The sequence below is a fragment of the Pleurodeles waltl genome, chromosome 3_1 (genome assembly GCF_031143425.1).
Source record: "Pleurodeles waltl isolate 20211129_DDA chromosome 3_1, aPleWal1.hap1.20221129, whole genome shotgun sequence".
Taxonomy (NCBI): domain Eukaryota; kingdom Metazoa; phylum Chordata; class Amphibia; order Caudata; family Salamandridae; genus Pleurodeles; species Pleurodeles waltl.
The window spans coordinates 1,938,549,139-1,938,572,266 of record NC_090440.1 but is presented as its reverse complement, the minus strand read 5'-3'; the positions used below and the strand labels follow the sequence as shown (position 1 = coordinate 1,938,572,266).

Here is a 23,128-nt window from a genome sequence, read left to right as displayed (position 1 = left end):
CACAAAACACCAACCACTTGCTGGTATGTTTATGCATTCTTTCCATTGTAAGTCTGTAGGTGTTCATATGTGCCCTTCATATCATTGGTGGAAGAGCTACATCTCCTCTTTGGTTTCCTGCCACTCATTTGTGCATATTTCATGTAAAGCTCTTTTTCTCTGCCAAAATATAAGGCATTTTCACTATGCAAGTGTAATGCATAAAATTGAGCATTCCCTATCTCAGAGAAGACTGTCCAGAATCCAGTCTTTCTAGTTCTCTGTGCACAATGGCCACTTGCAACTTCTCCTTTGTGAGCTGCAAAGCCTAGGTCCAGAGTTGAGCTCCAGGTCCAGGAAGGAGTCTCCGGTTCCCTGTGAAAAGGATGAAACATTAGTGTTGCTCTGAAACTAGAAATTCAGTTATCTGAGAAGTATTAAGCGTTTCAACTTATGCCAGAGGATTGTGAAGGTGTATAGGGCACAGGTCAAACATGGGAAGTAAAAGAGGGAGGTGAAGGCACACCAGGTAAATACCCATTCTTTTGGGTTCACTTGGCATTTCTCATGATCTTGGGGGTTCCTTTAGGTTTCTAGTACAGGTCTACTGGGCTGCAGATCCTGGTGAGACTTGCACATGCTAAGTCTGTCTTCAGGGCAGATGTCAGCTGGCCAGTGGTTGGTTTTCTCTTGCTCGGTTTACCTTTTACCTGTAAGAGTAATTCAGCTCCATCTTCAACTTGGGAGCAACAGAGAGGTCAGCACCCTTAGTAATAGTCTCTGCTCCTATGCTTTTTCCCAGCATTCAGGGAAACAGTGTTCTTGGTATGTCATCATCTCTCAGCTGATAATGAAAAGCTCTTTTGTCAATTAAATGTACTGGCGAATTAAGAAAGTGGTGACCACCACCCGATATGAGTGGGGGTATTTTAGTTGCACATTGAGCCTATCTGTCTGATGCTCCACTGGCTGATCAATAAAATATTGTGAAATACCTCTGTAGGGTTGTGAGGAATGACCGATGTGTAGGCCAGAAAATCAAATAAAGGGAAGTTTAGTACAATTGTACAAACTGCACGATCTTACATGTGCACATATATACATCACACACATCTGATTTCACAAACATGCATTTTCAAAATTATTTAGAAGTTAGCTTAAACATAATACTCTCTTGCGTTCAACATTGCATCAGTCATATAATCTGATAATGACTCTGATAATAGCCTCCTGACTCTGAAGAATGATCACTGTGCTTAGCATTGGAACAATGATCAGAGGCCTTTCATGCGTATAAATACTTTTGCACTTGAACAATTGCTGATAATGCCTGACACGTCTGATTCAGCCCATTATCCAACATGAACCAGTACTACACTCCATCTGATAGACATTTTCTAACTAAAGACATTGACATCAAATCACCTTGGACTCTGGCCAGTAAGAATCCCAGAACTGCAAAGGGCATCCTAAGTCAGGAAAACATTGGACACAGCATTTGTACATCGTTTATATGGATCTGTGTTACCTAACAAAATATAACATATCTCATGAGTGTGTTTTCTTCCAGTATTGTATTTTTTAAAGATTAAAAGTCTTTCTCATTGTTTCTCTTTATTTTCCGTGGGCTTTGAAATATAATGAGGTATGTTTTTTGTAGGAACATTTTTGTTATGCAAGGTGCTGCTTCAGAAATGTACCTAAGATAAAACCAAATGTGGGGCTGTCAAAAGTGCTACAACCAATGAGAGGGGAGGGAATTAGTTGTGTGGTAAAAGCTCTGTTTCCTCAAACATATACACATAAGCCAAAAGGGGAGGATGTTTTCTAAAACAAGCAGTCTCTATGCCCTGCTCCTTAGTGCTCACCACGGACAGTGCGTGTTTTCTTATAGAAGCGTGCTAATTATGTGGCATGCGTTGTCATCAGGTCCTCACCTGTTGTGGTGCTCCCCACCAGGTGGGCTCAATCTCGCAGTGGGAGTTAGCACTTTGATTTTCGCTGTTCTTAATGGGATCTTGGGACAGAAAATGTTAAAAAATATGTTGAGGGAACCCTAACCCAATTGTAAAACATTACATGACACACAGGCATTTACTGAGCCACTGTGTCTATTCTAGGTCGACATGTTTCATGTACCTACAAGATGTGCAGACTTCATCAGGACCTCTAAAGAGCCTTATGCACCTAACCTATACTGAGCAGGAGTTATGCATCCGCATGCATTCCATGCAAGATCAAGAGATAGTAACCCAACTCTTCTATACAGGGTGAGTTCATTGAAAACTGGAGATTATCCACTTCTAGAATCCTAAAAAAGGAGAAGGAACACTGAAACGAGAATACTTCTGTATTAGAGTATGGGTAGTTTAAACAATGAAACATGTGCACTGCACTACACACTCTAAAACGACGGGGTTCTAACCTTAGAGATACCATCATCTATGAGCCATGGTATGTGGCCCGGTGTGACTTAAGAGTTTCTGCAGGCACCTAAGGCAACGACGTCCGGGTGCAGGGATTTGCTTGCCACTGGAACTTTGTGGATCCTCTAACACAGATGTTGGACCTGAGTGGTCCTCCTGGTCCTCTCTACCTTCTATCCATCTTGAGAGACAGTGAGCCCTTGCCTCTTCTTGAAGGACAAAATCCCTGTGCACTGCAACTCTTGCAGCAACCAAGGTTTGCTGACTCCTGCTCCGAGGGATCTTCAGGCTTCAAGTAGCCTTGGCCTCCAGCACTTCATCCTTGCAAGGACAGTCCCCTCTCTGCTTCTCCAGTGACGTGGGACTCCTCTCCAGGTGGCTGACTGGGTCGCACTACAACTTACTGTGCCTGTTACCAGTGGGTTGCCTGTGGGGGTTATGACTTCTTCTGCTGGCTCTCCTGACTGCTGACGCTCAACCCAGACTCCCCTCCAAGGGTTGACTTGGTCTTCTTGACTTGGTCCTCTTCCTCCGGGATCTGTTATTGGGTTCCACTGGGCTGGTCCTGGTCTTTCAATCTTCCTCTTCAAAGTCCCCTTGTTAGTCTATGGGGAGACCAAGTAACTTACCTCTGCTCTCATGATCGCTGGGGGTCCTCTAGGTACCCACCTCTTGGGGTTCAAGTTCTCCAAGCTCCATACTAACTACTACACATCCTTGGGTGGGTGACCTAACTTCGCATTCCACTATTTTAGTTTATGGTTTGGTCCCCCTTATAGGGACCTAGCTTTTTTCTACTATTTCTTGCAAATGCTTGTTTTTCTATGCTGATTCCTAAGACTTACCGTGTGTATATATAGTGTATACTTACCTGCAGTTGGGTTGCCCATAAGTAATCTAGTTCAGTGTTACTGTAATAAAGTACCTTTATTTTTGCAACACTGTTTTGTTCCTTTCATATGAGATAAGTTACAGTGTGACTACTCTGGTATTGCAAGTGCTTTACGCTCCTAAATAAGTTTTGGCTGCTCACCATAGCTTCCACTAAAGAGCCCTGGCTTCCTAGACACTGTTCACAAACTAATAGGGGTTTCCTGGACCCTGGTATAAGGTGCAAACATCATAGGTGTCCACCACACACCAGGCCAGCTTCATACAGTCGCTGGCCATATAACAGAAGGACTGGATTTTACTTTGTTAGGAGATTTTAATTTGCACTTGGAGGAAGTTAATAATCCCTTGATCACAATTTTTCTTCAGGACCTGGGCTGTATGCTTCTCACTCAAAGGGTAGAAGGGTCCACTCATGTTAAATGGCAACTTTTTGATCCTGTTTTTAGTAATGAACAGGGCCGTAAAATTAAAATCCCTCACCCAGTGGTCTGAACCGACAAAGCTCACATTTCTTTTACGCTGGAAGGGCCTGCACCTCCAACGGGAACTAAACTTTCTGTGAACCTAGGCTGGAGATGGTCTAAACTTAAGACACCTGGCTATCTGTACTTGCCAGTTCAAGACCAAACCTAGGAAAAGATCCCCAGGATGCTAATATTTTGGTTCCTGGGTGAATCAATAACTCCCTGGATAATGTGATCCCTATAGTTAATATACAAAAAAGGATGTAAGAAAATTGCCGACTTGGTTTAATGATTCTTTAATCTCCCTAAAAAGGGAGTGTAAAGAACTGGAGAGAGAGGATAGTAGGAAATATGATCCGATTTTTAAATTTGGCTTACCGGGCTACCACTCGGCGTTATCACGAGATAAAAAGGGCACATGGTGCCTTTTATGAACATCTTTTTTGGTAAAGCAGCTAATGCTCCTAAGGAACTATTTCAGATAGTAAAATATCGTATTACAAAAATGGGAGTTAATTACCCAATCCCTCAGTCGCTGTAATGAGCTAGCTACTTTATTTTCGAAATAAGGTTGCAACATTTACAGTGAATTACAAAAAATTATAGTAGCCTCCTGCATTGGTCACAAAACTCACTCATTGATAGAAGGGACAGATTGTCTCCAGAACTTTCCTTTAATAACGGAAGAAGCACTCCCAGAGTTGTTTGGGAAGGTGAAATCGAGCTCCCCATTAAACCGGGTTCCTCCTCAGACAACAAATATTACCTGTAATAGGAGAATTATTAAACATCTCTATTTCCACAGCCAGTCCCACGGTAATGGAAACCTGTGTTGGTCAAACCTTTGTTTAAAAAACAAACAAAAAAAAAACCTACAAATCTTGACCCCGCCTGTTAGACCTATCTCTCTGCTGTTGATATTTTGGAACATTTTAGAAAAACATATTAAATGCTATCTCTCTATTTATTGATAGGCTAATATGCTTCTGGATGATTGTCAAATTGGATTCCGTGCGAAGCACAGCATGGAGTCAGCATTATTAGTAGTCACAGAAAAGGTCAAACAAATCCTAAATAAGGGAGAAGTGGCTGCCATTATTCTCCTCGACCTGAGTTCAGCTTTTGATATGGTTGACCATCGGATACTGGGGCTCAGGTTGAAGGAGATTTGCATAAGAGGTACTGCCCTAGACTGGTTTCTGTCATTTTTAACAGATAGATCATTTCAGGTCTGGGATCTTCTCTATTACTCTGACATGGTCTGTAGGAAGTTGGCTCTGTATGTGCTATTTCAAAGTAAGGAATAGCATGCACAGAGTCCAAGGGTTCCCCTTAGAGGTAAAATAGTGGTAAAAATAGATAATACTAATGCTCTATTTTGTGGTAGTGTGGTCGAGCAGTAGGCTTATCCAAGGAGTAGTGTTAAGCATTTGTTGTACATACACATAGACAATAAATGAGGTACACACACTCAGAGACAAATCCAGCCAATAGGTTTTTATATAGAAAAATATCTTTTCTTAGTTTATTTTAAGAACCACAGGTTCAAATTCTACATGTAATATCTCATTCGAAAGGTATTGCAGGTAAGTACTTTAGGAACTTCAAATCATCAAAATTGCATGTATACTTTTCAAGTTATTCACAAATAGCTGTTTTAAAAGTGGACACTTAGTGCAATTTTCACAGTTCCTAGGGGAGGTAAGTATTTGTTAGGTTAACCAGGTAAGTAAGACACTTACAGGGCTTAGTTCTTGGTCCAAGGTAGCCCACCGTTGGGGGTTCAGAGCAACCCCAAAGTCACCACACCAGCAGCTCAGGGCCGGTCAGGTGCAGAGTTCAAAGTGGTGCCCAAAACACATAGGCTAGAATGGAGAGAAGGGGGTGCCCCGGTTCCGGTCTGCTTGCAGGTAAGTACCCGCGTCTTCGGAGGGCAGACCAGGGGGGTTTTGTAGGGCACCGGGGGGGACACAGGTCCACACCGAAATTTCACCCTCAGCGGCGCGGGGGCGGCCGGGTGCAGTGTAGAAACAAGCGTCGGGTTCGCAGTGTTAGTCTATGAGAGATCTCGGGATCTCTTCAGCGCTGCAGGCAGGCAAGGGGGGGATTCCTCGGGGAAACCTCCACTTGGGCAAGGGAGAGGGACTCCTGGGGGTCGCTTCTCCAGTGAAAGTCCGGTCCCTCAGGTCCTGGGGGCTGCGGGTGCAGGGTCTCTCCCAGGCGTCGGGACTTTAGGTTCAAAGAGTCGCGGTCAGGGGAAGCCTCGGGATTCCCTCTGCAGGCGGCGCTGTGGGGGCTCAGTGGGGACAGGTTTTGGTACTCACAGTATCAGAGTAGTCCTGGGGTCCCTCCTGAGGCGTCGGATCTCCACCAGCCGAGTCGGGGTCGCCGGGTGCAGTGTTGCAAGTCTCACGCTTCTTGCGGGGAGCTTGCAGGGTTCTTTCAAAGCTGCTGGAAACAAAGTTGCAGCTTTTCTTGGAGCAGGTCCGCTGTCCTCGGGAGTTTCTTGTCTTTTCGAAGCAGGGGCAGTCCTCAGAGGATGTCGAGGTCGCTGGTCCCTTCGGAAGGCGTCGCTGGAGCAGGATCTTTGGAAGGCAGGAGACAGGCCGGTGAGTTTCTGGAGCCAAGGCAGTTGTCGTCTTCTGGTCTTCCGCTGCAGGGGTTTTCAGCTAGGCAGTCCTTCTTCTGGTAGTTGCAGGAATCTGATTTTCTAGGGTTCAGGGTAGCCCTTAAATACTAAATTTAAGGGCGTGTTTAGGTCTGGGGGGTTAGTAGCCAATGGCTACTAGCCCTGAGGGTGGGTACACCCTCTTTGTGCCTCCTCCCAAGGGGAGGGGGTCACAATCCTAACCCTATTGGGGGAATCCTCCATCTGCAAGATGGAGGATTTCTAAAAGTTAGAGTCACCTCAGCTCAGGACACCTTAGGGGCTGTCCTGACTGGCCAGTGACTCCTCCTTGTTTTTCTCATTATTTTCTCCGGCCTTGCCGCCAAAAGTGGGGCCTGGCCGGAGGGGGCGGGCAACTCCACTAGCTGGAGTGTCCTGCTGGGTTGGCACAAAGAAGGTGAGCCTTTGAGGCTCACCGCCAGGTGTGACAATTCCTGCCTGGGGGAGGTGTTAGCATCTCCACCCAGTGCAGGCTTTGTTACTGGCCTCAGAGTGACAAAGGCACTCTCCCCATGGGGCCAGCAACATGTCTCGGTTTGTGGCAGGCTGCTAAAACTAGTCAGCCTACACAGATAGTCGGTTAAGTTTCAGGGGGCACCTCTAAGGTGCCCTCTGTGGTGTATTTTACAATAAAATGTACACTGGCATCAGTGTGCATTTATTGTGCTGAGAAGTTTGATACCAAACTTCCCAGTTTTCAGTGTAGCCATTATGGTGCTGTGGAGTTTGTGTTTGACAGACTCCCAGACCATATACTCTTATGGCTACCCTGCACTTACAATGTCTAAGGTTTTGTTTAGACACTGTAGGGGTACCATGCTCATGCACTGGTACCCTCACCTATGGTATAGTGCACCCTGCCTTAGGGCTGTAAGGCCTGCTAGAGGGGTGTCTTACCTATACTGCATAGGCAGTGAGAGGCTGGCATGGCACCCTGAGGGGAGTGCCATGTCGACTTACTCGTTTTGTCCTCACTAGCACACACAAGCTGGCAAACAGTGTGTCTGTGCTGAGTGAGAGGTCTCCAGGGTGGCATAAGCCATGCTGCAGCCCTTAGAGACCTTCCTTGGCATCAGGGCCCTTGGTACTAGAAGTACCAGTTACAAGGGACTTATCTGGCTGCCAGGGTCTGCCAATTGTGGATACAAAAGTACAGGTTAGGGAAAGAACACTGGTGCTGGGGCCTGGTTAGCAGGCCTCAGCACACTTTCAATTGTAAACATAGCATCAGCAAAGGCAAAAAGTCAGGGGGCAACCATGCCAAGGAGGCATTTCCTTACACAACCCCCCCCCCAAACGAAAGAGGATGAGACTAACCTTTCCCAAGAGAGTCTTCATTTTCTAAGTGGAAGAACCTGGAAAGGCCATCTGCATTGGCATGGGCAGTCCCAGGTCTGTGTTCCACTATAAAGTCCATTCCCTGTAGGGAGATGGACCACCTCAACAGTTTAGGATTTTCACCTTTCATTTGCATCAGCCATTTGAGAGGTCTGTGGTCAGTTTGAACTAGGAAGTGAGTCCCAAAGAGGTATGGTCTCAGCTTCTTCAGGGACCAAACCACAGCAAAGGCCTCCCTCTCAATGGCACTCCAACGCTGCTCCCTGGGGAGTAACCTCCTGCTAATGAAAGCAACAGGCTGGTCAAGGCCATCATCATTTGTTTGGGACAAAACTGCCCCTATCCCATGTTCAGAGGCATCAGTCTGCACAATGAACTGCTTAGAATAATCTGGAGCTTTGAGAACTGGTGCTGAGCACATTGCCTGTTTCAGGGTGTCAAAGGCCTGTTGGCATTCCACAGTCCAGTTCACTTTCTTGGGCATTTTCTTGGAGGTGAGTTCAGTGAGGGCTGTCACAATGGATCCATATCCCTTCACAAACCTCCTGTAATACCCAGTCAAGCCAAGGAATGCCCTGACTTGAGTCTGGGTTTTTGGAGCTACCCAGTCCAGAATAGTCTGGATCTTGGGTTGGAGTGGCTGAACTTGGCCTCCACCTACAAGGTGTCCCAAGTAAACCACAGTTCCCTGCCCTATCTGGCATTTGGATGCCTTGATAGAGAGGCCTGCAGATTGCAGAGCCTTCAAAACCTTCCTCAGGTGGACCAGGTGATCCTGCCAGGTGGAGCTAAAGACAGCAATATCATCGAGATAAGCTGTGCTAAAGGACTCCAAGCCAGCAAGGACTTGATTCACCAACCTTTGGAAGGTGGCAGGGGCATTCTTTAAACCAAAGGGCATAACAGTAAACTGATAATGCCCATCAGGTGTGGAGAATGCTGTTTTCTCTTTTGCTCCAGGTGCCATTTTTATTTGCCAGTACCCTGCTGTCAAGTCAAAGGTACTTAGGAATTTGGCAGCACCTAATTTGTCTATGAGCTCATCAGCTCTTGGAATTGGATGAGCATCTGTCTTGGTGACAGAATTGAGCCCTCTGTAGTCCACACAAAACCTCATCTCTTTCTTTCCATCTTTGGTGTGAGGTTTGGGGACTAAGACCACTGGGCTAGCCCAGGGGCTGTCAGAGCGCTCAATCACCCCCAATTCCAGCATCTTGTGGACTTCCACCTTGATGCTTTCCTTAACATGGTCAGACTGTCTAAAGATTTTGTTCTTGACAGGCATGCTGTCTCCTGTGTCCACATCATGGGTACACAGGTGTGTCTGACCAGGGGTTAAGGAGAAGAGTTCAGGAAACTGTTGTAGGACTCTCCTACAATCAGCTTGCTGTTGGCCAGAGAGGGTGTCTGAGTAGATCACTCCATCTACTGTGCCATCTTTTGGGTCTGATGACAGAAGATCAGGGAGAGGTTCACTCTCTGCCTCCTGATCCTCATCTGTTACCATCAACAGATTCACATCAGCCCTGTCATGGAAGAGCTTAAGGCGGTTCACATGGATCACCCTCTTGGGGCTCCTGCTTGTGCCCAGGTCCACCAGGTAGGTGACCTGACTCTTCCTTTCTAGTACTGGGTAAGGGCCACTCCATTTGTCCTGGAGTGCCCTGGGAGCCACAGGCTCCAGAACCCAGACTTTCTGCCCTGGTTGGAACTCAACCAGTGCAGCCTTTTGGTCATACCAAAACTTCTGGAGCTGTTGGCTGGCCTCAAGGTTTTTGGTTGCCTTTTCCATGTACTCTGCCATTCTAGAGCGAAGGCCAAGTACATAGTCCACTATGTCCTGTTTAGGCTCATGGAGAGGTCTCTCCCAGCCTTCTTTAACAAGGGCAAGTGGTCCCCTTACAGGATGACCAAACAGAAGTTCAAAGGGTGAGAATCCTACTCCCTTCTGTGGCACCTCCCTGTAAGCGAAAAGCAGACATGGCAAGAGGACATCCCATCTCCTTTTGAGCTTTTCTGGGAGCCCCATGATCATGCCTTTTAATGTCTTGTTGAATCTCTCAACCAAGCCATTAGTTTGTGGATGGTATGGTGTAGTGAATTTATAAGTCACTCCACACTCATTCCACATATGTTTTAGGTATGCTGACATGAAGTTGGTACCTCTGTCAGACACCACCTCCTTAGGGAAACCCACTCTGGTAAAGATACCAATGAGGGCCTTGGCTACTGCAGGGGCAGTAGTCGACCTAAGGGGAATAGCTTCAGGGTACCTGGTAGCATGATCCACTACTACCAGGATATACATATTTCCTGAGGCTGTGGGAGGTTCTAGTGGACCAACTATGTCCACACCCACTCTTTCAAAGGGCACCCCCACCACTGGAAGTGGAATGAGGGGGGCCTTTGGATGCCCACCTGTCTTACCACTGGCTTGACAGGTGGGGCAGGAGAGGCAAAACTCCTTAACCATGTTGGACATATTGGGCCAGTAGAAGTGGTTGACTAACCTCTCCCACGTCTTGGTTTGTCCCAAATGTCCAGCAAGGGGAATGTCATGGGCCAATGTTAGGATGAACTTCCTGAACAGCTGAGGCACTACCATTCTCCTAGTGGCACCAGGTTTGGGGTCTCTGGCCTCAGTGTACAGGAGTCCATCTTCCCAATAGACCCTATGCGTTCCATTTTTCTTGCCTGTGGACTCTTCAGCAGCTTGCTGCCTAAGGCCTTCAAGAGAGGGACAGGTTTCTTGTCCCTTACACAGCTCCTCCCTTGAGGGTCCCCCTGGGCCCAAGAGCTCAACCTGATAAGGTTCAAGCTCCAAAGGCTCAGTTCCCTCAGAGGGCAGAACTTCTTCCTGAGAAGAGAGGTTCCCTTTCTTTTGCTGTGTTGCAGTTGGTTTCCCAACTGACTTTCCTTTCCTCTTGGTAGGCTGGGCCATTCTTCCAGACTCCAGCTCTACTTGTTCACCCTGTGCCTTGCACTGTGCTCTTGTTTTCACACACACCAGTTCAGGGATACCCAGCATTGCTGCATGGGATTTTAGCTCTACCTCAGCCCATGCTGAGGACTCCAGGTCATTTCCAAGCAGACAGTCCACTGGGATATTTGAGGAGACCACCACCTGTTTCAGGCCATTGACCCCTCCCCATTCTAAAGTAACCATTGCCATGGGATGTACTTTTCTCTGATTGTCAGCGTTGGTGACTGTGTAGGTTTTTCCAGTCAGGTATTGGCCAGGGGAAACCAGTTTCTCTGTCACCATGGTGACACTGGCACCTGTATCCCTCAGGCCCTCTATTCTAGTCCCATTAATTAAGAGCTGCTGTCTGTATTTTTGCATGTTAGGCGGCCAGACAGCTAGTGTGGCTAAATCCACCCCACCCTCAGAAACTAGAGTAGCTTCAGTGTGGACCCTGATTTGCTCTGGGCACACTGTTGATCCCACTTGGAGACTAGCCATACCAGTGTTACCTGGATGGGAGTTTGGAGTGGAACCTTTCTTGGGACAGGCCTTGTCTCCAGTTTGGTGTCCATGCTGTTTACAGCTATGACACCAGGCCTTTTTGGGATCAAAGTTTTTACCCTTGTACCCATTGTTTTGTGAAGAGGCTCTGGGCCCACCCTCCTGTGCAGGTTTTTGGGGGCCTGTAGAAGACTCTTTACTATTTTTAGTTTTGGTTGTCTCATCACCCTTCCCCTGGGGAGTCTTTGTGACCCCTTTCTTTTGGTCACCCCCTGTTGAAGTCTTGGACACCCTTGTCTTGACCCAATGGTCCGCCTTCTTTCCCAATTCTTGGGGAGAAATTGGTCCTAGGTCTACCAGATGCTGATGCAGTTTATCATTGAAACAATTACTTAACAGGTGTTCTTTCACAAATAAATTGTACAGCCCATCATAATTACTTACACCACTGCCTTGAATCCAACCATCTAGTGTTTTCACTGAGTAGTCAACAAAGTCAACCCAGGTCTGGCTCGAGGATTTTTGAGCCCCCCTGAACCTAATCCTGTACTCCTCAGTGGAGAATCCAAAGCCCTCAATCAGGGTACCCTTCATGAGGTCATAAGATTCTGCATCTTTTCCAGAGAGTGTGAGGAGTCTATCCCTACACTTTCCAGTGAACATTTCCCAAAGGAGAGCACCCCAGTGAGATCTGTTCACTTTTCTGGTTACACAAGCCCTCTCAAAAGCTGTGAACCACTTGGTGATGTCATCACCATCTTCATATTTAGTTACAATCCCTTTAGGGATTTTCAACATGTCAGGAGAATCTCTGACCCTATTTATGTTGCTGCCACCATTGATGGGTCCTAGGCCCATCTCTTGTCTTTCCCTCTCTATGGCTAGGATCTGTCTTTCCAAAGCCAATCTTTTGGCCATCCTGGCTAACTGGATGTCCTCTTCACTGGGGCTATCCTCAGTGATTTCAGAGGTGTTGGTCTCTCCTGTGAGGGAACCAGCATCTCTGACTATTATTTTTGGAGTCAGGGTTTGAGGGACCCTGTTCTCCCTAGATAGGACTGGTAGGGGGGAATTTTCCTCCAAGTCACTATCCTCTTCCTCTGAGTTGCCACCCTCAGAGGGGTTGGCCTTTTCAAACTCTGCCAAAAGCTCCTGGAGCTGTATTTTGGTAGGTTTGGGGCCCATTGTTATTTTCTTTATTTTACAGAGTGACCTTAGCTCCCTCATCTTAAGATGGAGGTAAGGTGTGGTGTCGAGTTCCACCACAGTCACATCTGTGCTAGACATTTTGCTTCTAAAAGTTGGAATACTTTTTAAGAATCTACAACTGGTTCTAGAATCTAATTCAAACTTTTACAAACTTTTAAACTCTAAAAGAAATGCTAAACAGGATCTAACACAAGGCCCTAGCAGGTCTTTTAAGAATTTAGAAAACTTTTCAAATTGCAAAAATCAATTTCTAATGACAATTTTGGAATTTGTCGTGTGATCAGGTATTGGCTGAGTAGTCCAGCAAATGCAAAGTCTTGTACCCCACCGCTGATCCACCAATGTAGGAAGTTGGCTCTGTATGTGCTATTTCAAAGTAAGGAATAGCATGCACAGAGTCCAAGGGTTCCCCTTAGAGGTAAAATAGTGGTAAAAATAGATAATACTAATGCTCTATTTTGTGGTAGTGTGGTCGAGCAGTAGGCTTATCCAAGGAGTAGTGTTAAGCATTTGTTGTACATACACATAGACAATAAATGAGGTACACACACTCAGAGACAAATCCAGCCAATAGGTTTTTATATAGAAAAATATCTTTTCTTAGTTTATTTTAAGAACCACAGGTTCAAATTCTACATGTAATATCTCATTCGAAAGGTATTGCAGGTAAGTACTTTAGGAACTTCAAATCATCAAAATTGCATGTATACTTTTCAAGTTATTCACAAATAGCTGTTTTAAAAGTGGACACTTAGTGCAATTTTCACAGTTCCTAGGGGAGGTAAGTATTTGTTAGGTTAACCAGGTAAGTAAGACACTTACAGGGCTTAGTTCTTGGTCCAAGGTAGCCCACCGTTGGGGGTTCAGAGCAACCCCAAAGTCACCACACCAGCAGCTCAGGGCCGGTCAGGTGCAGAGTTCAAAGTGGTGCCCAAAACACATAGGCTAGAATGGAGAGAAGGGGGTGCCCCGGTTCCGGTCTGCTTGCAGGTAAGTACCCGCGTCTTCGGAGGGCAGACCAGGGGGGTTTTGTAGGGCACCGGGGGGGACACAGGTCCACACCGAAATTTCACCCTCAGCGGCGTGGGGGCGGCCGGGTGCAGTGTAGAAACAAGCGTCGGGTTCGCAGTGTTAGTCTATGAGAGATCTCGGGATCTCTTCAGCGCTGCAGGCAGGCAAGGGGGGGATTCCTCGGGGAAACCTCCACTTGGGCAAGGGAGAGGGACTCCTGGGGGTCGCTTCTCCAGTGAAAGTCCGGTCCTTCAGGTCCTGGGGGCTGCGGGTGCAGGGTCTCTCCCAGGCGTCGGGACTTTAGGTTCAAAGAGTCGCGGTCAGGGGAAGCCTCGGGATTCCCTCTGCAGGCGGCGCTGTGGGGGCTCAGGGGGGACAGGTTTTGGTACTCACAGTATCAGAGTAGTCCTGGGGTCCCTCCTGAGGCGTCGGATCTCCACCAGCCGAGTCGGGGTCGCCGGGTGCAGTGTTGCAAGTCTCACGCTTCTTGCGGGGAGCTTGCAGGGTTCTTTCAAAGCTGCTGGAAACAAAGTTGCAGCTTTTCTTGGAGCAGGTCCGCTGTCCTCGGGAGTTTCTTGTCTTTTCGAAGCAGGGGCAGTCCTCAGAGGATGTCGAGGTCGCTGGTCCCTTCGGAAGGCGTCGCTGGAGCAGGATCTTTGGAAGGCAGGAGACAGGCCGGTGAGTTTCTGGAGCCAAGGCAGTTGTCGTCTTCTGGTCTTCCGCTGCAGGGGTTTTCAGCTAGGCAGTCCTTCTTCTGGTAGTTGCAGGAATCTGATTTTCTAGGGTTCAGGGTAGCCCTTAAATACTAAATTTAAGGGCGTGTTTAGGTCTGGGGGGTTAGTAGCCAATGGCTACTAGCCCTGAGGGTGGGTACACCCTCTTTGTGCCTCCTCCCAAGGGGAGGGGGGTCACAATCCTAACCCTATTGGGGGAATCCTCCATCTGCAAGATGGAGGATTTCTAAAAGTTAGAGTCACCTCAGCTCAGGACACCTTAGGGGCTGTCCTGACTGGCCAGTGACTCCTCCTTGTTTTTCTCATTATTTTCTCCGGCCTTGCCGCCAAAAGTGGGGCCTGGCCGGAGGGGGCGGGCAACTCCACTAGCTGGAGTGTCCTGCTGGGTTGGCACAAAGGAGGTGAGCCTTTGAGGCTCACCGCCAGGTGTGACAATTCCTGCCTGGGGGAGGTGTTAGCATCTCCACCCAGTGCAGGCTTTGTTACTGGCCTCAGAGTGACAAAGGCACTCTCCCCATGGGGCCAGCAACATGTCTCGGTTTGTGGCAGGCTGCTAAAACTAGTCAGCCTACACAGATAGTCGGTTAAGTTTCAGGGGGCACCTCTAAGGTGCCCTCTGTGGTGTATTTTACAATAAAATGTACACTGGCATCAGTGTGCATTTATTGTGCTGAGAAGTTTGATACCAAACTTCCCAGTTTTCAGTGTAGCCATTATGGTGCTGTGGAGTTTGTGTTTGACAGACTCCCAGACCATATACTCTTATGGCTACCCTGCACTTACAATGTCTAAGGTTTTGTTTAGACACTGTAGGGGTACCATGCTCATGCACTGGTACCCTCACCTATGGTATAGTGCACCCTGCCTTAGGGCTGTAAGGCCTGCTAGAGGGGTGTCTTACCTATACTGCATAGGCAGTGAGAGGCTGGCATGGCACCCTGAGGGGAGTGCCATGTCGACTTACTCGTTTTGTCCTCACTAGCACACACAAGCTGGCAAGCAGTGTGTCTGTGCTGAGTGAGAGGTCTCCAGGGTGGCATAAGCCATGCTGCAGCCCTTAGAGACCTTCCTTGGCATCAGGGCCCTTGGTACTAGAAGTACCAGTTACAAGGGACTTATCTGGCTGCCAGGGTCTGCCAATTGTGGATACAAAAGTACAGGTTAGGGAAAGAACACTGGTGCTGGGGCCTGGTTAGCAGGCCTCAGCACACTTTCAATTGTAAACATAGCATCAGCAAAGGCAAAAAGTCAGGGGGCAACCATGCCAAGGAGGCATTTCCTTACACAGTCCTTTTGAAGAGTGAGGTCCCTCAGGGTTCTGCACTCAGCTCCACTCTCTTTAATATTAATGTCCGACCACTAGCCTTCATTGTTAAGGAATTTGGTTTGTTCATTGTCTGCTATGCTGACGATACAGAGCTTATCGTCTCTCTTTCCCCAGATGGAGGCTCCAAGTCTCAGCTGGGCCCATGCTTGTAAAAAGTGGCTCATTGAATGGCAAGCTGTTCATTGAAATTAAATGGGGACAAAACTGAAATGATTGTTTTAGGAAACAATCCAACCCCAAAAACTTTGCTAGGATGGCTAAACTGTCTAGGGCCACCACCAATTCCGGCCTCGCCTATAAAAAGCCTAGCAATGTGGTTGCACAGCTCTCTGGCAATAGAAAGCTTTAACCATCCTTACATTGGCTTCCTGTGGAACATAGAATCAAATTTAAACTACTATGTATGACTCCTAGCCCAATAAATGGGAATGGCCCCCATATGATTAGAGCCCTACTGACAGTCTATAATCCGAGTAGGACTTTAAGATCCTCCAGCAAGGATCTTCTATTAGTCCTTCGTAGTCAGAAGGACAAATGGGGCGGAAGATCCTTCTCTTATATCTCTCCCAAACTGTGGAATACACTATCCATTACTCTGAGAACTGAGGCGGATGAAGCCAAATTTAAGAAATTTCTCAAAACCTGCCGCCATTCTAACTAGCTATGAACTAATTTCAGATTGGTAGGTGCACATCCTGATCCACAGCGCTTGGAAGCCTTATGGTAGCCTTGCACTCAGTAAGACAAGGTTTTGGGTGGATGTACTCTCTCCAAACATACATTCTGTTATGTATGGAGAGCTGACAAGTGGCATTGTTGCATGGGCTTCCTGCTTTAACAGTAAGAGATGGTGCAAATAGCCAGTGTGGCTTGGAGCCCCTACCAACATTGTAGACTAAGTTGCGACAGTCCTGTATTGAATTAGACCATAATGCTATGTATTTATCTTTTTCTGACTTCTTCCATGGCATGGAGTATGTGTGCTGCTGCTGTTCATGCTTACTGGTGTTCTTTGCTGTTTCTTGATAAGTCTGTGGTAGATATAAAATACAGTTTACTAAAGTTTAAAGATGTTAATTATATTTATATTTTCTACCTCAGAATACAAAACATTATGAGCTGCTGAACTACAGTGAACACGGAACAACTGTGGATAATGTTCTTTATTCCTGCGACTTCTCTGAGAAGACAACTCCTACCCCTCCTAGCAGTGTTGTTGCCAAAGTGCAGAATGTGTTAAGTAAGTGATCCCTTGACTTGAATTGTGACACATCATCTAAAGATATGTTTGATGTCTTTGGGGCTGACACCCCACACTCTGGTATGCCGCATTCCTGCCTTTGTTGGAGCATCAAGTCTCTGTATCACTTCACTGCCATCAAAATGAGCTTCTGCATCCGCATGCTGCTTTTCTTCAGGTGATATGAGCCATTGCCATGTATAGGAAGAGATCTTCAGCCCCTGCATTCTGTTTGCCTGTACAGCTACAGTATAAGGTCCCCATTTCAAACTTATCTTGTACTACATTTGACCTAAGTGCCTTTGATCTGTGTTGCCTTGCATTGGTTATGTGTTACAGAGTTCTGTGTGCTGCTGGCATACACACCATTTTGTGCCTCTGCCTGCTTGTGTATTCCACGTCTGGGTCAAATTGACAGTTGGGATGTTGTGAATTCCCTCTAGACAGTGACACAAAGGGAGCTGGTTTGTAGCCTGCATATCTTGATGGGCCAACTGAGCTAGAGGGAAGGAGGAGTGGTCACTTACACCTGAAAGGGCTGTGCCTGCCCTCACACAATGCAGACTCTGACCCCCTGGTGTGTGTCTGGGGCCAGGCCTGGGCAAGGATCTTGTCAACAACTGAGACGTTTCTTTGAAGTTTGCCAACTTCAAAGGCAGAACTGGGTATAAGTAGTGGACCCAAACCCAAAGACTTTTAGAATCTTTTTGGATCAAGAGGAACTTCTGTCAAGGAGAAGAGCTGGAGGAGGAGTACTGCCCCTTTGCTTTGTGCTTTTCTGGGTTGGCCTGCAGTTGCTGCCTCTGCATTAAAAGAGAGCAAAGGGTGAACTTTGTTGTGTATCCTGCTTAAGAGAGTTCTCCAAGGGTTTGGAGTAGAGCTTGCCTCCAGTTGAAAGTCTCAGGGATATCAAAGACTTCAGTTTCAAATGCCTACAGCACTGGGAACTTTGTGTTTTGTGCTGTTTAAGATGAAAAACCACTGCAACGCCGCCAACGACACCACTGACCTGCCGAAGCCGCATGGAATAGTATTGCCCTGCTTCGCACCGCAACCCTGGTCTCACTGACTCCATCTGACGCCACTACAGAGCTGCTTCTTGCACTGTGACTTGTGGGCCTGGCACTCTGGCATCGCCTTGCTCACACCGCATCCTGGGCACCCCCGATGACGACGCTCCTGCTGACACCGTCGTCGCTGCCTGCACCGTGGCCTGTGGACACTGTTTGTTAGGAACATAAAGCGCCGTCCTGCACCGCAGCCCTAGTCCACCGACGCCAGCACCATTGACTCCAGTGTCGCCAATAGACGTCCCTGTCTGCACTGCGTCCCGTGAACACCACACTGTGCCTGTCCCGCGCCGCACTGCTGGCTTGGGCCTACCGGCAACATCGCTTCAGCAACGACGACGCTGCTGCCTGCACCATGACCTGGTGACACAGCACGTCGTCCCACTTCACAGCGCAGCCCCGACTGACACCCTCCACACCAGCGCTCCTGACTTCATCAGACCAGATTTTGATCTGCAACGCGTGTGACTTTAAGGGCCCGATGACCACCACGTCTTCCTCCGGAACTGACACTGTGACGCCACTTTCCAGACATCATCGCGAGGATCACGACGCCCTGCATTTCCAAGGTACTGTTTGCGGGTTTTCCCAACACCATAGCTGGCCTTCGACGCTGCAGCCGGCCTGAACTGTTGAATTTGTTGTTCACGATGCCGTGATAGCCCCAGGTGGAGCTATCGACTTCAAGGAACTGTATTTTTTAAGTTAATTCTTGCAAAATTCATATCTTTATCGCTGTATGTTGGATATTTATAGTTTTGGTCTTGTTTTACACAGATAAATATTGGCGATTTTTATAAAACTGGTGTGGTGTACTTTTGTCGTGTTTTCACTTTATTACTGTGTGTTATGTGCAAATGCTTCACACGTTGATTTTGAGATAAGCCTGACTGCTTGTGCCAAGCTACCAAGGGGGTGAGCTGCGGTTATTTGACCGGGTATCTTCCTTATCCTGACTAGAGTGAGGGTCCCTACTTGGACAGGGTGCAAACCGACTGCCAACTAGATACCTCATTTCTAACAGACTGCAAATGAGACCAGTACAAGAGTGGCTCCAAAGTCAATGGTCACAAGCAACAGGGAGTTGAAGATCTAGTTGTAGTCACCCAGAAGAAGCAAGACTTTTTCAACAAACCACCCCATCAGTAACGGTAACAACAGATGCATCACATATGGGCTGGGGAGCTCATATGGACACACTGAAGGTACAAGGAGTCCGGAAGAATCAGGGTGCATACAACACATCGGTCTTCTAGAATTTAAGACCGTGTTTTCAGCTATGAAAGCGTTTCAGACACACTTTCAGGGAAAGACAATATTAATTCAGACAGACAACACAACAGCAATGTTTTACCTCAACAAGCAAGGTGAACGCAATCTCACCCACTGTCCTGATTAGTTCAAGAACTCTGGATATGGGCAATTCAAAGGGACATAAGCTGTACATCTTCCAGGAAAGGAAAATGGCGAGGCAGACAAACTAAACCGTCAGGCCTCATGCTCCCACAGATAGGAGCTCAATCAGAAGACAATACAAAATATCTTCAAAAAATGGGGCACACAAACAATAGATCTGTTTGCAACTCCAGGAAATGCAAAATGCCAGAACTTTGCATTGAGGCAATCACGCCCTCACTCTTAAGGGAATACCCTTTCAATAAACTGGTCAGGGATATTTGCCTACACTTTTCCCCAATTCCACTACTACACAGGGTCATCAACAAATGCTAAACGAGTCACATGACATTATTTTTAATTGCACCCTTATGGTCAAGACAAACATGGTACTCGGAACTAGTACATCTATCTCAGGTAAATTTTCAAAAATTACCAAAACTTCACGATGTACAATAAATAGAAAATTGGAAGGTGCTATACCCAGAACCCGAGTATTTCAAGCTGACTGCATGGCTCCTGAAGACACCGCATTTGAGCCAATGGAATTACTAGGAAAAAAAAATGTCAGTATTAAGGGAAGCGAGAAAACCAGTAACAAGAATTGAAAAGATGTTCACTATGGTGTATGGAAAATAAATTAAACAAAAAGATTACAAGGGAAAATACTGTTAAAATATCCTACTCACCTTTTGCAAGAAAGTTTTACATATGCTTCCTTAAGGGTACATCTGGCAGCTATTGGGACATATGTAAGAAGTCAAGTGGGAAGAAGTTTCTTTACAGCGCCAGTAGTCAAGAGATTCTTGGAAGGGGCAAAAAGAAAAGCATCACCAAAAAATTAGCAGCACCTACATGAAACTTAAATTTAGTTCTTACACAGCTCATGAAGAAACCCTTTGAACCACTACGTAATGCCTCTCTCTACAGATGCTAAGCCTAAAGATGGCCTTTCTGGTAGCTATTACTTCTCTATGTAGGGAAAGTGAGCTTTAAGCACTCACAATCCAGGAACCCTATTTACAAACCCACAAAGACAGAATTGTTATGAGAACAGATCCACAATGTGGTTTTTTTTTTTTTTTTTTTTTTTTTTTAACCAAATATGGTTTTGCAGTTTCACATTAACCGATCTATTCAAATAACATGTTTTTTCCAAAACCCAAAGAATTTTGCGTAAAGAACATTGCACACATTAGATGCAAGACATTCCATTATGTACTACATTGAAAGGACAAAAACATTAAACAATTATCTGTCTCTATCAGTTACTGGGTTACAGTTACAAAGAACACAATAGCAAGATGGACTGCACAATTAACTCTGCTGTGTCACACAATCGCAGGACAAACATTAACAGTGAAACCCAGAGCACACTCAACTGGGAAAAAGGGCACAACTATCAGCCTTTATGTTGAATACTCCAAGACATCTGCATGGCAGCAACGTGGTCATCAGTGCACACTTTTATAATCATTACTGTGTTGACGTACAAATGAATAAGGATGTTCCAGTGAGGCAAAAGGTGCTAAAACATTTATTTACAAGTCCTTGCCCATCTTCAGCCCAGCCTCCTCAGTAGGAAAACCGCTTTAAAATCAGTGCACCGCATATGAATCCAGAAAAGATTCTCTCTGCAAAACGTAAAGTTTCTTACCTGCAGGTGTAGTTTCGCAGCTTGAAGCATTTCTGAATTCACAAGCAACCCACCTCCACCAAGAAGATGAGAGAGAGAGACAAAAAAAAATAATCTGAAGGTGGCGACCAGAGTTAGCGTGTAGTGAGGAGTGCATAATTTCCCACTTTGTGGCCGCCTCGTACTAGGAGAGCTCTCTTCCTTCCCCAAGCATGTGGTGAGCCCTTCTCAACTTTCAGTGCATGTGGAGCGCTACCTCTTCATTCTCCTTAAGTGCATGGTGAGCGATTGTATTTGTCCAAGCGCTTGATCCAGGACTGTGCGTGGGGCGAAAGCAGAGTGGTGTGATGAGACCCCTGAGGGAGCAGGAAGCTTCCTTGACGCGGGCCTGTGCCTGAGGCCCAAGAGACGCAGCCACCAGCACAAAACTGAAGGGTTGCCCAGCAACAAAAGGGACGCTGTCAGAGCCAGCGCTGCCTGGTTCTGCCTTCAGGAGTCACCAACGTCTCTGCAGCAATCTGGTCATTGCTCCCAGGACTATCGAGGAGGGAAACAACGCAACTGCCATATTGCTGGTGTGGGTCCTGTGTGCCAGACCCGCCTACCCTGAAGTTATGGGTCCCAGCGCCTGCTGGCATTAGGAAGGTCCATGCAGTGGTGCAGCTGCCATTTTTGCAGGTGCAGGCCCCCTGGGTGTGGCTGAGGGCCCTGGTTCCCCACTCGCATACCTCAAGCGGCCCATGCCAGGGCCTGATATCCAGGACAGCAGCTAGCCCCAAGGATACCACTGCATTGAGACCTGCCACTCTGCTTTAACTCTCAACATCTCCCAGGGGCAGTTAGAGAAACCCCTGAGTAGTTATCCTCCCGAGCACACCTCGAGTGTTGAAAATTACTGTAACCCCATTGCTAGGAGCACAAGGCTCCTGGGGGTCCATGTGGGCTTGCCCTTATGTTCATGGGGCTGTGGGGAAGATATCTAGAGGCCCCATAAGTGTCAAGTAATTTGCTTACTATACCCCTTGTTAAGTAATTTACCAGTATGATTTATGACGTCGGTCCTGGCGTCATCAGAATAACGCATACTGCAGAGTTGTATTACAATTGGATACCCTATTTATCCTAATAAAAACCCAGGTGCTCTGACGTTTGTGTTTTTTTTTTACCCCTCTTTTTGCTCATGATTCAGTGAGGCGCACAGGATTGCCATAATCAGCCCAATAAGAGTGCTGGGGTGCTGTGGCATGTTTTCATGGGTACTGTACTGTGTGTGTTCTCATCTCTTGCACTGGTTGTATAATTCATGTCTTGTTATAACCTGAGCCTTACCACAGTGAATGTATTTTGTACGCAATACTTATGATGTATGTTGTGTTATACATGCTACCTGTTGTGCTTATGACATTGTGTCCATGGGATTGCTACAAAATCTACCCATTGTGCCCCATGCCCTGATGATTTTATTCCTGCCTAGGCTTGGATTTTCTTGGTACCCTTACGATTTGCATAGGTGCACACAGTATTGATGAATAATATAACTTATGCACAAGATCAAATATATTACTATATTTTTATATAACCCTGTGTGGAGTTACTTTTGTGGTGTACTTATTGTGTCACAGGTCTGGTGTGTTGCACAAATGCTTTCCACAGGACTTCTGAGGATAAGCCTGACTGCTCTTTGGCAAGCTATCGGGAGAGCACACAGGTTCTTTGGTGTGTGACTTACCCTGACTAGAGTGGTGGTGTCTGCCTGGCTGAGGTGCATACCCTAGCCAACCAGAAACCCCATTTCTAACAGTGGGATTTATAGTACATCTGCGGAAGTCAGGAGTACCAATCTCTCTCTAATTCAAGGACTGGCTGCTAAACGCGGACCTCCTACGTTTGCAGAGGTACACTATCAATATGCCAAAGTCACGCTTGACTCCTTCACGGATGCTCCCTTAAATCGGAGTTATTCTGAACATGGTAAAATTTGACACATACCCACTGGCTTGGAGAGTCTAGGACATTGGGGGTGTGATCCTAGCGTTTCAGTCTTGGTCCTGGACCTCCACGAGACTAACTCAAAATCTGCTGGGTCTGATTGCCTCCTGCATCCTGCTAGTGTAATATGCCAGGTGGCACATGCAGGCTCTGTGGTGGGATCTGAAGTCCCAGTGGGCACATCACCAATGGAACCTTTCCAGTCAGCTTCAGATATCAAAGGAGACTGCAAAAAATCTGCAGGGGTGGTTGCTGAACCGAGATTGGGTCAGTGGCAGACCC

General features: G+C 46.8%; 1 protein-coding gene across 1 annotated transcript in view; it reads left to right on the top strand.

The window, feature by feature from the left end:
• Nucleotides 1-23,128, top strand: part of PHF12 (PHD finger protein 12) — a 370,276-nt gene that overhangs the window by 334,460 nt on the left and 12,688 nt on the right. The window contains exon 14 of the mRNA XM_069226214.1: nucleotides 16,618-16,756. Within this exon, the coding sequence (XP_069082315.1) occupies nucleotides 16,618-16,756 (139 nt within the window). The remainder of the gene's footprint in view (nucleotides 1-16,617; nucleotides 16,757-23,128) is intronic.